Source organism: Hakea prostrata, chromosome 11, assembly GCF_041222555.1.
Source record: "Hakea prostrata isolate BN-2017 chromosome 11, UWA_Hpros_2, whole genome shotgun sequence".
In the NCBI taxonomy this organism is placed as follows: Eukaryota; Viridiplantae; Streptophyta; class Magnoliopsida; order Proteales; family Proteaceae; genus Hakea; species Hakea prostrata.
In genome coordinates, this window is record NC_142610.1 from 15,140,812 (window position 1) to 15,155,730 (window position 14,919).

Here is a 14,919-nt window from a genome sequence, read left to right on the forward strand (position 1 = left end):
ACCCCCCCCCCCCTCTCCCTTCCCTTTTTGGAGTACATATTTTCCCCCCCACAATGAATGAACCAAAAGGATAAGATAAAAATTACAAAAAAGAGGCTCAAATGAATGCCAAAGAACCTATCCAACTCTCCCCTTTCTCTCTGCAAAAATCCCAAGATGGAAAAACCGACTCTATACCCATAACTCTCCCTATACTATACCCACTTAACCTAACCACTGGCAACTGTTTGTGAAGAAGCAGCCATTTAGCTTCACACCAGCCAATTACACAGGGTTTTCTACTATACCTAATGCTTCTCCCAGCAAATGCAAGATCAAAGAATTTCCCTATAGAACCCATGAAAAATGGGTCAGGTAATAAAACTTGCCAAATTGGATGACAGATCCATCATAGGCTGAGTTGGACGTTAACTCATAAGTATTTTCCAGATGACTTCCATATTCTTCCTTCAAGTGATACCACCATGACAGTAACATCGTCATGGTACTTTCTGCGGTCCCCTTGTGGGATGTCCAGTAATTCATGAAAATCCATTCCTGCAGCAAATTTAAAGTAAATCTACATTAACAGCATGCAACATCATATAGTATTAAAAATAAATAAATAAAATAATCCTTCAAAAATATGGATAAGGAAATAAATGCTTATTACACATTTTCTGTAGCCGTCTGGTAGGATCCAGCAGTACAATGCAACCATGAATAGGCTGGATCATCCCAGAAATGCTTTGCAAGAATAAATCATGCAAATGCCATTTTCCAATCAAAACAAAAACCTATGAGCTAACTCAATGGGAAGACACCCCAATCACAGACTCTACTTAAATATATTAAACATGCAGGTGCCATTACAGCTCTAGAATGTGCTTCATAGGATAAAATCATGCAGGCACCATCATCCAATCTAGAGTACCATTTCTCGATCTAAATTAAAACCTGCTGTTCTGGGATTATAGTCGATCAAAGACTCCCCAGTTACACAGTCCACTTGAAATATATGAAAATGGTAGTAGTTCTTTATTTTCTAGCCCCAGTTGGCGCAAAATCTGTGTTGGATACAGTTCACTATCCACAAGTTGAACATAGGAGCGCTCCTATTTTGAAGTGCCACAAGTTACAGAGGTATAATACATGTGATTGACAGATACATGCAAGCCTAGTTTTGAGATGCTTGAAAAGACATCGTTTAAAGACATTAACCATAATAAGTACAGGAACATTCTGAACATTAAATCGTTAATCATCACAAGTAACAGAGCCATAAGATGGTGAATTGGAAGCAAATCCCAGACATGCTAATTGAAATTTTAAGATGATTCCTGCAGGCTACACCAGACAGTACTTTGCATAATAAAACTAATCTGAAACAATTAAGTTCCAGCAGTGAAGTGTCAACCATTAAATAGCAAAATCTGGTACAGTATACAGTAGTGATAATGTCAAGCTTATGGCTAGGCATGAAATCTAATATCTGGAGAAGAAATGCTAAAACATAGTATATAGCAGATTCAATGTTTAAAGACATTACCAGCTTTCTTGGCTGCACGGAACAGAAGCTCCTCAATCAAATGTTGAGCTGGATCTCCATCAGGATACTTTTCCAGGAAACTCTCAACATGAGAAACGACCTCCTCATTACTGAAATACTGATACAGACCATCGGATGAAAGGACTAAAAACTGGTCATTGGGACCAAGTTTGTGGTGACAAAGAGATGGGGAGCAGGAAACATATGGTGCAGTACCAATGTAATCATTGCGGAACATCTCCAATAATGCATTATTCAATTTAGGCTGCACCAGAACAGACATACACTCATAATAGTAAGAAAGAAGATTTTGAAAATAAAACAAATGAAGAATTCAACTCAGCACCCATCCATCATGCATTGCAGTGATATGGAGTATCATCAGAACCGTCATATCAACGTCATATCCATTTCAACATTTTACAGTCCCTAGGGTGGTCAATGATATTTGAAAGAAGACAGCAGAAAAAAAATTCTTACAATGGTTATAGGACAAAATCAGCTTGGATAATCAAAAGAGATCTCTAAAATGGTGGATTTCAAGTTTTGCATCACTGAGTATGCAGGGATACTTGAGGTGTTATCAACTAGATGAATAGGACTTCTCCACAAATGGATGAATATGTAACCACCATTAAGCTATTGGCAGAGAATTCATGCCTTCAAGCCTCTGAAATTCATGGATCCAAGCATCCCAATAAAACTCAAAAAACCACTAACTTGGACTTACTTTTAGATTTCATTCCCCCCCCCCCTTCTCTTCTCTTGCTTTGCTATAGACACAAGGAAAGGAATAAGAATAAACCTGTTTGAGAAATCCAGCACCAAAAGCACGAGTCACCTTTAGACGACCTTTAACCCTATCATTGACAATACATTGGTTGTCATCCGGGTGTTCCTCCTTGATTCTTAAGACTTCCTGGAAAAGTACACATGTTAAAGGATTAGTAGGAAAATCTTTTGGGTTAATTTGAATCAACAGCAATTCAGTAACCTGGTGAATAACAACACCTATTATTGGTATCACAGAATACTGATCAGTGAGAAACCCAGTGGACACAATATGCCTTTACCAATATTATTTTGGGGTGGAGGGACACATCACATTTATCATTAGATATAGAAACATGTTGGAACATTAAGGTTACCACTGCACAAACATTCAACAAGATAAATTTTTGGATGAAGAATTTGAAGTAAACAATTGTGCATCATTAGTACAAAGCATTAATAATAGTTCATTGACCATGTTATAATAAACTTTACATGTTTGGGAACAAAAATAACACATAAGAGGCACACACACTGAGACATATTTATGATCTGTGACAATGCACACAACTTTTCGAGATTTCAATTATGAAAGTAATTACTTGGACATTCCCCGGGTTAGCTGACAATCCAGCGAATGTACCCTGTGTTTCTGATAATTACTCATGCATGCCCTAATTCACAAGCAACATTTCAATTAGCCCCAAAGGGATTCCACACCCTCAGGTCTCCTTTCCATGATTCCCGATAAGGAGGGGAGGGGTATCCAACTTATAGCCCTAAAAAATTTTGGCTGCTGGGGAAAGAAAAATGCATAGAGGCACAAAGAGAGAGAGAAAGAGAGAAAGAGAGAGAGAGAGTAGCTTGCAAGCTGAATCCCACTGGATAAAACATCTTTTTTTTTTTAAGGTAATCCGTAAATTCATTGAAAAATAGAGCTGTTAGAATCCCACAGGATAAAACATCTTTTTTTTAAAGGTAATTTGTAAACTTATTGAAAAATGGAGCTGTTACAAACAAGAGCATTCACCATACAGTGTTGCAGAAACCTAAGATTGGTTAACGGCCAAACGGTTAGCAGCTCCATGAAAGGGCCAGCCTTGACAAGGAATCCGCCACTGCATAGGCAGACCTTGTCACAAAGGAGAGAGATCAAGTACTCAAAAGAATTTTTTTTAAACTGGGATTTAATTGAGGATAACCATAATATCCAACATTGGCAAGCTCAAGCCATTAATCTGCTTAATAAGGTCCTGATATTCAGACTCCACTTGCAGTTTATGAACCCAATTTTTGAAGGCCAAATCAAGACTGGATCTGATAGCTGAAGCCTCCACTACAAAAATAGTTGTCAAGGCATCTCCTAAGTGTCTAGGCATCCTAACCCTTTTTTGGGTCAAGGAGACCTAGTGTCGCCTTTCTTGGTGTTGCCTTGGTTTTCAATGCCCTCTATCACCTTGTTGCCTTGACAACTATGACTACAACAGCTGAAGAGCAGAGAATTCCAGAAGAGTAAGCTGCAACCAGAAGCTCCTCCTCATTTTATGAATCCAAGAAAACATCATTAATTCATAAAATGTTGGCTCTCCGTACCAGAAACCCCCAATCTCCTGTCCTATTAACATCATCAATTCTTAATGTTTCAATTCCACTAATAAAAGCTCAATCTCTCACCTGGGTTGATCATTGTTTTCTAAGTTGGATGCTTGAAAGAGAGAAGGAGAGGGGAAGAGGGGTAGAGAGAGAGAGAGAGAGAGAGTCTAACAACAGCTAAACATCATCAATTTGTAAATGCTGGAACTCCGATTGGAAATCAAATCTCTCATGATCTCATCCTATTAACATCATCTATCATCTACTCATCAAATGTTTCAACTCTGCAACAGAAGCCCCAAATCTCTCACCTAAGTTGGTCATCGTCTTCTTCGCACCACTTCTAGCTTCTAAAAGTAAAGCTTGTATTTTCTCAGCATGTGGAGAATCCTAAACCATGTCCTATATTGAAGATACCAGTACCCTGCTATAGTATCACCATCACTATCTTCCCTCCACCATGATATGATTAACCAGGTTAATATTTGCATCAAATCAGAGCCATTACACCATCCTGCTCTAGAAAAAAGTTATCCTCCACACTGGAGTGAAAACATAACTCCTTCCTCCAAATGAATTTTGCCTAAAGCATGTAAATAAAACAAAGATTAGAAGTCCTGTGAACTTGTAGCAAATCAGTCCAGAGTTACAATGGGACACAGAATTTTCATGTTCGTTGACTTTTCAAAAGCATTGCATCTACAATGGCCAAGATTTGCAATTGCTGCATTATGTCCAGTAAGCCAGCCACAATATTGTCAGAACTGATTTACCAGTGACTGTGCAACATGGAGAAAATGGCTACAAAAGGGAATCATGGTCTGCTGAAATCTTAGCCACACACTCACATACCAGTCTAAACCAGCATACCTAGAATAATATGAGATTGCTAACACGAAAAAAAAAATCACATCAAATTTCCACAAGAGATCATGAGAAGCTAAAGAATCTTGTGTTTGTAGTTTTTAATTTCTTCTTCTCCTTCTTGTTCTTCTTGTTTTTTTTTTTTTTTTTTTTTTTTTTGAGGGGACAAAACCTAGTTTTCCTCTCTATTAAAGAGACTTGAAATCATTAAGGAGGTCTCCATCAACTCAGTTGCACCCCTTGTAATACAGTTGCTTCTCCTAAGACCATCATGATTGGAGACATGTGAAGGGGTCAAGTTTTCGGTCTTGGGAGCACCCTCAAACATGTCCTTGTCACACATGACACAACAAAGAAAGGTCCTTAGTACTACAGTCAGGCTGCCCACATTTAGAGGAGATAGGGGAACAAGTGATGGAGAAGGGACCAGCCAAGGTCTAAAGGTAATTGGATATTCCCAGTTCGGGAGGTAGATCTAGAATGGCTGGTCTGCAGGAAGAGTGATTGATTGAGAATGGGGAAGGGGGCATGGAGAAGGCCTCGGGTGGGAAATGGTGGAATTAGGGCTGGAGGTGGGTTGGGAAAAGTGTTAGTGGGCTTGAGGACAAGGGTTTAGGGATAGGATTGGGGGTTTAGATGGTTAGATGGGCTCAGATGGGTTAATTGGGTGGGGACAGGCAGATGGGTTAATTGGGTGAGTTAGAGAGTTGGGTCAGGTGGGCTCAGTTGGGTCAATTGGGTGAGGGGCGAGCCAGATGAGCTCGGGTAGTTAGAGAAGAAGGGTAGGTCAGGTGGATTTGGTTGGGTCAACTCGGTGAGGGGTTGGACAGATGGGCTCAAGGGGGTAAATTGAGTGAGGGGAGGGTCAAACAGGTTCAGATGGGGATGAAAGAGGGTTGGGTCAAATTATGTTTCTAGTTGTCTTTGTGTTTTGGCAATCCTTGGCATTGTAGGGGAAAACTAAGGAGAAATTAACAAGGAAGCCAAGCCACCTCCTTGAGAACAAAAGTAATACATGCAATGCACTCCTTGTCTATCACCGTCTTTAACTCAAACACTTCCTGCGACTCACAGATCGCATCAACGTTACACTTTCTGGTTTTACTGCTAGTTTCAAAGAAATTTGATCAATCCCTAGCAAACTTGATGCAATCAACACAATGAAACCCCAGCTCAACTTCCCCACTTGGCACAATCATCAGAAGTGCAAAAACATTCATTTTCAACTCCAGGATCTGTCTATTACTTCCATGCTGATAATTTCACAGAATGAGATGCAAACAACTGGTTCAAGGCATCTAAACTGTAAGAACAAAATGACCAATTATAAATGCAGTCAGTCCTAATCAAGTCTGGGAATTAAATATAACAGTAACCAGTTGTTTTCATTCCCACCTGAATCAATCAGCATTCTACAAATGACACTAAGCATTTAAGCATTTCCAATAACAAGGACAGAGCAAAAGAAATTTATTAAACTTCAGTTCTTTCAATTAAATCTTACCTCTTCAATGCTCGTGCTGTGGTCAGTGGACAGCTGCAACGCAGTCAACATCATTCTTTCAGCAGGAGCCTTGTTTTTCACCCTACCCACTTCTTCATCTCCAGCACTGGACTCCTCCACAATGCCCTCCGTTTCTGCTCCATCGTTCTCAACCTTTTGGTCACTACAAGAACCAGAACCAGAACCAATCGCCGACGGCTGATACTGTGCCACAATTGCACGACTGTCACCCAAATTCATCACATACACATCCTCATCTCTCATTAACACAACCAACAAACACGAACCCATTAAAGCCAGCTCGGGATACCGATCGAGTACCTTATCAGTCATGTCCAGGTATGCAGACTCAGTAACATCAAGAGCCCTCGACATTGCCCTCAAAACAGATTCATGATCAATGGAACCCACCATCCGTTTCATGAAACTCCTGCAACTTGTCCCATCAACTCTATTCTCAACTTCATGAGTTTTCTCTTTCTCTTCCCAATCATATCTCCATGGGAACTCTCTACTCTGCCCACCTTCCTTGTTCTTAGAGAACCCATGTCTCAATTTCGATAACAACAACGACGTTCTTTTTCTGCCTGAACCGGCATTGCTAACTCGAATTGCATCATCAAGCGAAAATGCAAACCGCTCCGACCCAGAAAGATCAAGCCCATCATCTGCACTCTCTTCTGCAAGAAACTCCCAAAGTCGTTTCCTCACAGATCCACTGTGATGCTCTGGCTGAAACGTCACTCGCTTAACCGACACTTGCGGATCATTCGGCACCTGAGACGAAGGTTCAGGCTGAGACTCCGGCTCCGGTTCCGGCTCCGGCTTGGATTCAGGCAATGCAATACCATCTCTACCCTCTCCTCCTCCTGGTTGCGAAGATGTAGCTGCTATCGTGCAGTCCTGGTCATCATTCTTCCAAAACAATCCTTGAAGCTCATTAAAAACGGCACGGTAGAGATTACACATTAAGAATTCCGGCGCATCTGGACCATTAAAGCCATCATAGATTCCGACGAAGAGCCACCCGTGTTCTTCAGACACCACCACGTGAACCCGATCTTCCCCGGCTTTGCCATGGGCCCACTGTACACTATCATTCTTCGCCTCCGAGTCACCACCACCACCATAAGAAGCCGCCGTGCCTGACTGCGACGCCGCATGACCTTCTTTCCGACCGACGAAATTCAGAACAGGGACGACCCACGGTCTCTTCTTGTCTGAGAAATTCCGGGAAAAAGCCTTTCGAATACCGGAAATACCCTTCTTTTTCCTCCTTTTTACGTAAAGACCACCGAGTGGAGCTGAGAAGTGAACTCGGTCGCCGTCGGAGGCGGCGTTCACATCGAGCGGACCTGACAGTGCGCCTCGTTCAATAGGACCAGACATGAAGAAGCCACGGTCGATCGGACCTGAAGCTTCACCAGCACCGCCGCGAGGTACTGGTTGAAGCGGTAGAGCAGTGAAAGATGAAGTACTCTCGAAGCCATTGAAGACTGTACTGGACTTTGGAACGGCACCGGCGGTACATTCAATGGCATCGTCGTAAATATGGTCTTGTTGAAGGACAGTTCTGGGAGCAGCGGTGTTAGCGCTGACGGAAGCACCTGAGATTGTCTTGAACAAAGTGGTTTTGGGGTCATGAGATGGTGAGAGACGAAGAGATTGAGAAGGTGAAAGACGGTCCGAGTGCGAAGGTGAAAGGAACCGAGCAGAAGAACGAACGTAGCAGAAGCTATGGCCTAGGGTTTCATCCAGAGGCTCAGAAGCTGTGAATATCAAATCTCCTTTCTGGGTTTGGTCGGCGGGCTTCACGCACGGGAAGAGACGGGAGAAACCGCCTCCCATCACATTTGATTCAATTCCTGGTTTCCCCTCCGAGGACTTCTGCTTCTGAGATCGGAAAAAAAAAAAAAAATTCCCCGGCAACTCCTGCTACCAACTATGACAAACAAGAGAGAGAGAGAAGAGAGAGAAGAGAGAGAGAGTAAGTGGCTTTGTTTTGGCTTTGCTTTTATACTTCTTCGAACTTTTATTTTAATGGCGGATTTTGTTATTTGTCACTGTTGTAAGTGATTAGTGTAACTGTCACGAGACAGTATACCCATACAGTGAAAGCGTGAGTTATTTGAAAATGAGGGTGAGATTTGTCATTTGGAGTGAATTGAGAAATGGCGCCAAAACACGAGGTAAGGGGTATAATGATAATTTCAAGTGAGATTCCGATTGGAGTGTAAAGAAGGCAATTTCGGTTGCCGAGGTCAGAAAAGGTTTAAAGGGATTTGTTTCGTTTCCACGGCATCGGCTCAGTTTGACTGGTTGTGCCACGTCATCTGTCCAGGTCAGAAAGGGTTAAATATTGCTTTTCTGTCTTCCACTTTTCCTCTGACCCCTTCAGGATTCCCGAATTGACGAATATGTCCTGAATAAACGCTTTCTCTGACTTCTTAGGATTCTTAAATCGGCGAATATGTATGGAGTAAACGCCTTTCCTTTTATGGGACTTTGTTTCCTACACGGCTTTGTAGGAATCTTGTCTACACCCTCACTTAAAATGTCAACAACCCCAACCCCTACTTATTAGATTTTGTAGTTAGTGGATTCGTAAAGAAAATCCATTCAAATTTCTTTTTCCCAAGAGAAACAAATTTTCCCGAAACAAAAATTCTTTAGAGTTACTACCTAAACTAGGATTTGAAGGTATTTGTTTGGTAGGAATTTAGGATTTGAAGTTTAGTACAAGCTTTTAACTCATGGAAAATAAACTTCACTTTGGACATAATCATCTTCTTTAATCAGTAAAAATAGTTTTAAGGATAAGGTTTCTCTAATGACTATGATATTAATCCAAGGGTATCAAAGGGAGTGGAATACGAGTATCAATACACAAGCATTGTATAGAATTATTACGCTAATTCTAAATGACAGAGTTATCGTGGAGTTCGTGCAATCCGTGACACAATAATTTAATTTGATAAGAGTGTTTCTAAAATTTGTCACGAGCATTCTTATGTTCATTGAATACTTCTGAAAAAGAAGAAAAAATTGTAGTGTCACGTTCTATTGTGGAAATCCCGGTGTTGTCATGAAGTTCACGCATCCTTAACACAAACCATTTAATTTGACAAAATATTCTTTAACAACTGTCGTTATTGTCCTCATGCTCATTGAGTACTTCTGAAATAAGAAAAAATTTCTAGCATATCGTCTTTTTGTGAAAACTCTCGATTCTATCAAAGAGTTTACGCAATCCTTAGCACAACCATTTAATTTGACAGAGTGTTTTTTTCACAACCGTCATAACCATTCTCATTTTTATTGAATACTTTTGAAATAAAGAAAAATTAGAATTTATCATCTTTCTGAGAAAACTCCCAGTACTATTGTGGAGTTCATGCAATCCTTAACACAACCATTTTAATTGACAGAGTGGGTTTTTTGACAATTGTCATAATAGTTCTCATGTTCATTGAATATTTCTAAAATAAGGAAAAATTTATAACGTGATGTCTGCTTGTGAAAACTCCCGGTGCTATAGTGGAATTCACACAATATTAACATAACCATTTAATTTGACAGAATGTTCTTTGACAACGTCAAATTGTCCTCATGCTCATTGAGCACTTTTGAAATAATATTAAAAAAAATGTAGCACATCATCTTTCTATGAAAACTCTTGGGGCTATCGAAGTCCAGCAATCCTTAACACAACTATTTAATTTGACAACATGGTTTTTGACCAAAATTATTTTCATTCATTGAGTACTTCTGAAATAAGAAAAAAATTATAGTGAGACGTCTGTGAAGACTTTTGGTGCTATAGTGGAATTCACACAATCCTTAGAAAGGCCCATGTATAATGGGAAAAAAGGAAAAAAATTTGACTAAGACAACTAATTAATTTGACAAAGTATCTATTTACAACTAATATAGTTGTTCTCATGCTTGTTGAATACTTCTGAAATAAAAAAAAATTGTAATGTGCCATCTTTATGTGGGAACTCCTAGTGCTATTGTGGAATTCAAGCAATCCTTAACACAACCATTTAATTTGATAGTTCTTTTTGACAACTGTTATAATCATTTTTATGTTCATTGAACACTTCTGAAATAAGGAAAAATTGTAGCATAATGTAACGTCTTTTTGTAGAAACTTCCGGTGTTATCATGGAGTTCATATAATCCTTAACAAAACTATTAAATTTGACAGGGTGTTTTTTTAACAACTGTCATAGTCGTTCTTATACCCATTGAATACTTTTGAAATAAAGAAAAATTGTAGCTTAATGCCTTTCTATGAAAACTCCCAATGCTATGATCAAATTCATGCAATCCTTAAAACAAGCATTTAATTTGACAGGGTGATTTTTAACAACTATCACGAGCATTATCATACTCATTGAATAATTCTAAAATAAGGTAAATTGGTAGTACACGGATTTCTATAGAAAACTTCTAGTAGTATTGTGGAGTTCATTCAATCTCTATTACATGCAACTATTTAGTTTGGTGGAATACTTTACGACATCGAGCGGGTCAAATATTGATATTTCACACAAAATACAATGAATTTTTCACCCATTGCCTTCATTGTTAAATTCCAATTGGAGAGGCTAAGTACTAATATTTACCGCATAAAAAAAGTACTAGAGGGGAAATTTCAAAAAAATAAGGAAAGTTTTGAAATAAGGGGGAAAAATTCAATGGCAAGTTACATATAAACTCCTTAGATTTGCCAATTAAATCTATTACCCCTAAAAATAAACCAATTACAAATTATCCCTTACTGCTAATACAATCATTTAGTTTTATTACTTAACAATAAGGGGGTTCTTGTAATTGATTTCTTACCAAATGTAGTAAATGTAATTGATTGTAGATTTAGGGGATCTATATGTAATTTGTCCAAAATTCAATATGCACATAGATTTATGTGAAAAACTTTGATGGTATCGCAGAGTTCATGCAATCTGTATTACATGCAACCATTTAATTCAGCAAAGAGTCTTTCAACAATTGTCACAAGCATTCCCATGCTCAATGTATATTGTTGAAATAAATTATAAAAAAAGAAAAGAAAAAAAAAAAGAAAAGAAAAGAACTACTAGTTTCCTTTTGTTGAAAACTTTCAGGTGCTATTGTGGAGTTCATGCAATCCATAATACAACCGTTTAATTTGACAGAGTGTCTTTTGACAATGGCCACACAATCATCTTTATGTTTATTGAATACTTCTGAGATAAGGAAAAAATTCAATAAACACACAGATTTCTAAAAAAAAAACTCTCAGTGCTATGGTGGAGATCATGCAATCCCTACCACAACCATTTAATTTGACAAAATATTTTTTAACAATTGTCAAAAGTGTTATCATGCTTATTAAATAATTCTAAAATAAGCAAGTTGTAGCAAGTAGCTTTTTATGGGAAACTTTTGGCGATATCGTGGAATTTATGTAAACTCTATTACACGCAACGATTTAATTTAATAGTGTGTTTTTCAAGAACTATCATAAGCATTATTATGCTCATCAAACATTTCTGAAATAAGGAAACATGTGTAGTACAACGTGTTTCGGTGAGAATATTTCATTGTTATTGTGGAGTTCGTGCAATCTCTGGTATAACCATTTGATGCGTCCAAAATTTGTTTAGACTCCAGATCATTTATGAAAAACCTGCAAGATGGGGTTAGACGTGGCCCGACCGCAAGTTCGGGTGGCCACCTCCGAAGGCTAAGTTAGTAATGGATTAGATCACAGAGCTCTAGCTAGTTGCAGAGTTTTAATTGAAAACGATAATGGAGGAAAATGATTCAAATACCTTCGTTGTGTATGACCCTTTAGTTTATATAGGATTTACCTCTTATTCTCAATAGTTGGATTCGTTTGTATCTTCTCTTGGTGGCCGTTCAATCTTAGGGTTTTTACCCCTCTCTTGGAACTAAAGACAGTTACCTTTCTTGGCATGATCCCACACCCCATGTCAGTGGTAGTTTATTTCTACAACTCGATCATGTATCTCGAATTCTAGGGATTACGTTATCTTCATAACCATAGAGTTCTTTCACCCTCAAGTAACTTGACTAATTCAAACTGTGGACCAGTCTAGACCATAGTTAACTCGTTCCCGACTGTGGTTAAACCCAGTTCAATACTATTTTATCTGCATCACAATTTAATTTGATATAGTGTTTTTTTACAACTATCACAAACATTTTCATGCTCGACGAATACTTCGAAAATAAGGAAAACTTGTAGCGTTGCATTTTCTTGTAGAAAACTTCCGGTGTATTGCATTGTGATTTGGGTTGCAATAGGGTTGGGTTTGGTCAGGCTTCTTGAAACCCTGGCTCTCTTAACCCTAAACACCCTAACTTGATCATAATCCTGACCCTATAGGGTTAGACTAGGCCAAGTCAAGTTAGACACTTAGCTTGACCTTGGCCTTTATCCTGACCCTGACCCTATAAGGTTGGGTTAGGCTAGAACAAGTTAAACACTTAACCAAATATTAGTCTAACCCTTAGCCTAACAAATAGTAAAGCAATGCACATTTCAAAAAAAAAAACTACAAGAAGATATGGTTGAACCGAGCCATATAGGGGCGGCCTTGGTTGTACACTCAACTTTGTCCCTTATTAGATACCTTAATAAGGGAATCCAGACCTACCAATAGGCCAAAATTTGTGCCTTAGGCGAGGGTGAGTTCAAGCCATAAAGGCCAATCTTGGATCCCTAATTTCAAAGGTGAATGTGCAACACAATTGGTGTCCTCCTAGTGGTCATGCAATCCCTGGCACAACTGTTTAATTATTTGATGAAGTTTTATTCAACAATTGTCACAAGCATTCTCATGCTCATCGAACACTAGTGAAATAAAGAAAAATTATAGCACCTACACGTTTTGTTTGAAAAATTGAAAAAATTTCAATTTCTTAAATGATTAGGTCTTTTTTTAATAGATACCTAAATGGCCAATATGTGTATTTTGGAAGGTAAATTTTCAAATAAGTATTTTTTTTTTGGGACAACCCTAAGTGGTGTTTATTACTCTCCTATATAAAGGTGAGAATGGTTGTTTATTCATGTGCACGAACATCATTTTGAGATGAAGTTGTTTTAAACTGTATCATATAAAACGGATTGGGGAATGTAGCTTTACGGATCCCTTAGTCCATTAATTATGAAGTGCACCATCTACAATAGAGGGATTGACTGATTTTGGGGGGATGAACTTCACCAAAAAAAAAAAAGATTTTGGGGGGATGAAGACATACTCAGAACCCATGTGCACTATTTAGGACATTTAAATATTTTAAACAAAGTGCCGATCACCACCGACACTATCAATTCTACCAAAATTTTCATGTATCACTAGATAAATGTATGTAATTATGCTTTCAACAAAAAGATCATTCATGCCATTTGAAACATTATAGATTTTCATACCTATAATTCTTTTATATTTATTTACTTTCTTATATAGTTGCCCATAATATCATTATATTTCCAATATTGTATCGTAGAAAACTTCTAATGTTATGGTGGAGTCCATGTAATCTATGGCACAGCCCTTTAATTTTATAAGGTTTTTTTTTTTTTTTCTTCTTCTTTTGTTTGGAACTAAGGTTTGCCTTGACTAACTTATGTACACCTGGACTATATCCTCAGGGGATAGTTGTTAGATATAATTTAAACATAAGGCGGACTTTCATCCCTGACTTTGAGAAGATTCAAACTCTGACTTTCTACTTGAAGGTGTTGGATTTTTTTATCAACTAAGCCATCCCTCAATGTTAAATAAGGAAAATTTGTAACTTTATGTTTTTACATGAAAATGTTCCAAACATATTGCATTATGGCATAACCAAATCATTAGTATCAAAGCCGATTTTAGATCTAATATCAAATATTGAATCAAAGTATTATTTAAAAAAAAAAAAAAAACCAATGTTAAATTTGATTTACTAGCAAATGTTAAAATTAATTTTTTCCCCTTTTGACCAGGAGGTCAAAAAGTAAAACTAATCATATCAAGCCGAGTAGAGGTGCTTCTAGTACAATGATGGCAATCTCATAGGTGGAAGCAACAAATTCGAGAAGGTATGGGGCTCAAACCTCCGAGTGTGGATCATCTCTCCTCGACAACGTTATATGTGGGGCATACAAGTAAAAAATAATAACACATTTAAAAAAAATAAACCTCATCACCTTAACCCTGTGAGCCCCCTAATAATTCGTGGTCAACAGCCGTCAGGGGAGACGACCCAGATTCTGAACCTCCTTATTCTACGAGTCCGGATCAACGACCCAGACGGGAAACACTTTGTGCTCCCCGACGCTTCCTAACCACAAAAACCAGTGGGGCCCACGGTGAAAAACACTTTTTAGAAAAAATATTATTAAAAAAAAAAATTTTCACCGGTGGGACCCACTAGTTTTTGTGGTCAGGAAACCATGGGGGAGCACTCTGTGCTCCTTTGACGGGGAGAAGATCCGGAATTCTTATTCTACACCCTTCCCTCCCCCCTCCTCGTTCCTGTGGGCCCCAGTTCTTTACCAGCCTGCGATGAGCAGAGAAAAAATAAAATCAAGCCATTACAGACGGAGTAGGAGTTAAAATTTTAAAATCAGAGAAAATCGACGTGTACCGACAGA

At 38.5% G+C, this 14,919-nt stretch overlaps 1 protein-coding gene across 1 annotated transcript; it reads right to left on the minus strand.

Moving 5' to 3' along the window:
- Positions 1-42: 42 nt before the first annotated feature.
- On the minus strand, positions 43-8,229 carry LOC149000343 (protein phosphatase 2C 29-like). The gene is made up of 4 exons (XM_089139288.1): positions 6,261-8,229; positions 2,334-2,447; positions 1,529-1,793; positions 43-537 (listed from the first exon to the last, which is right to left on the minus strand). Exons 1-4 carry the CDS (start codon positions 8,106-8,108, stop codon positions 413-415), a joined length of 2,352 nt encoding a protein of 783 aa, XP_088995414.1. The 5' UTR covers positions 8,109-8,229; the 3' UTR covers positions 43-412.
- Between the last annotated feature and the right edge of the window lie 6,690 nt (positions 8,230-14,919).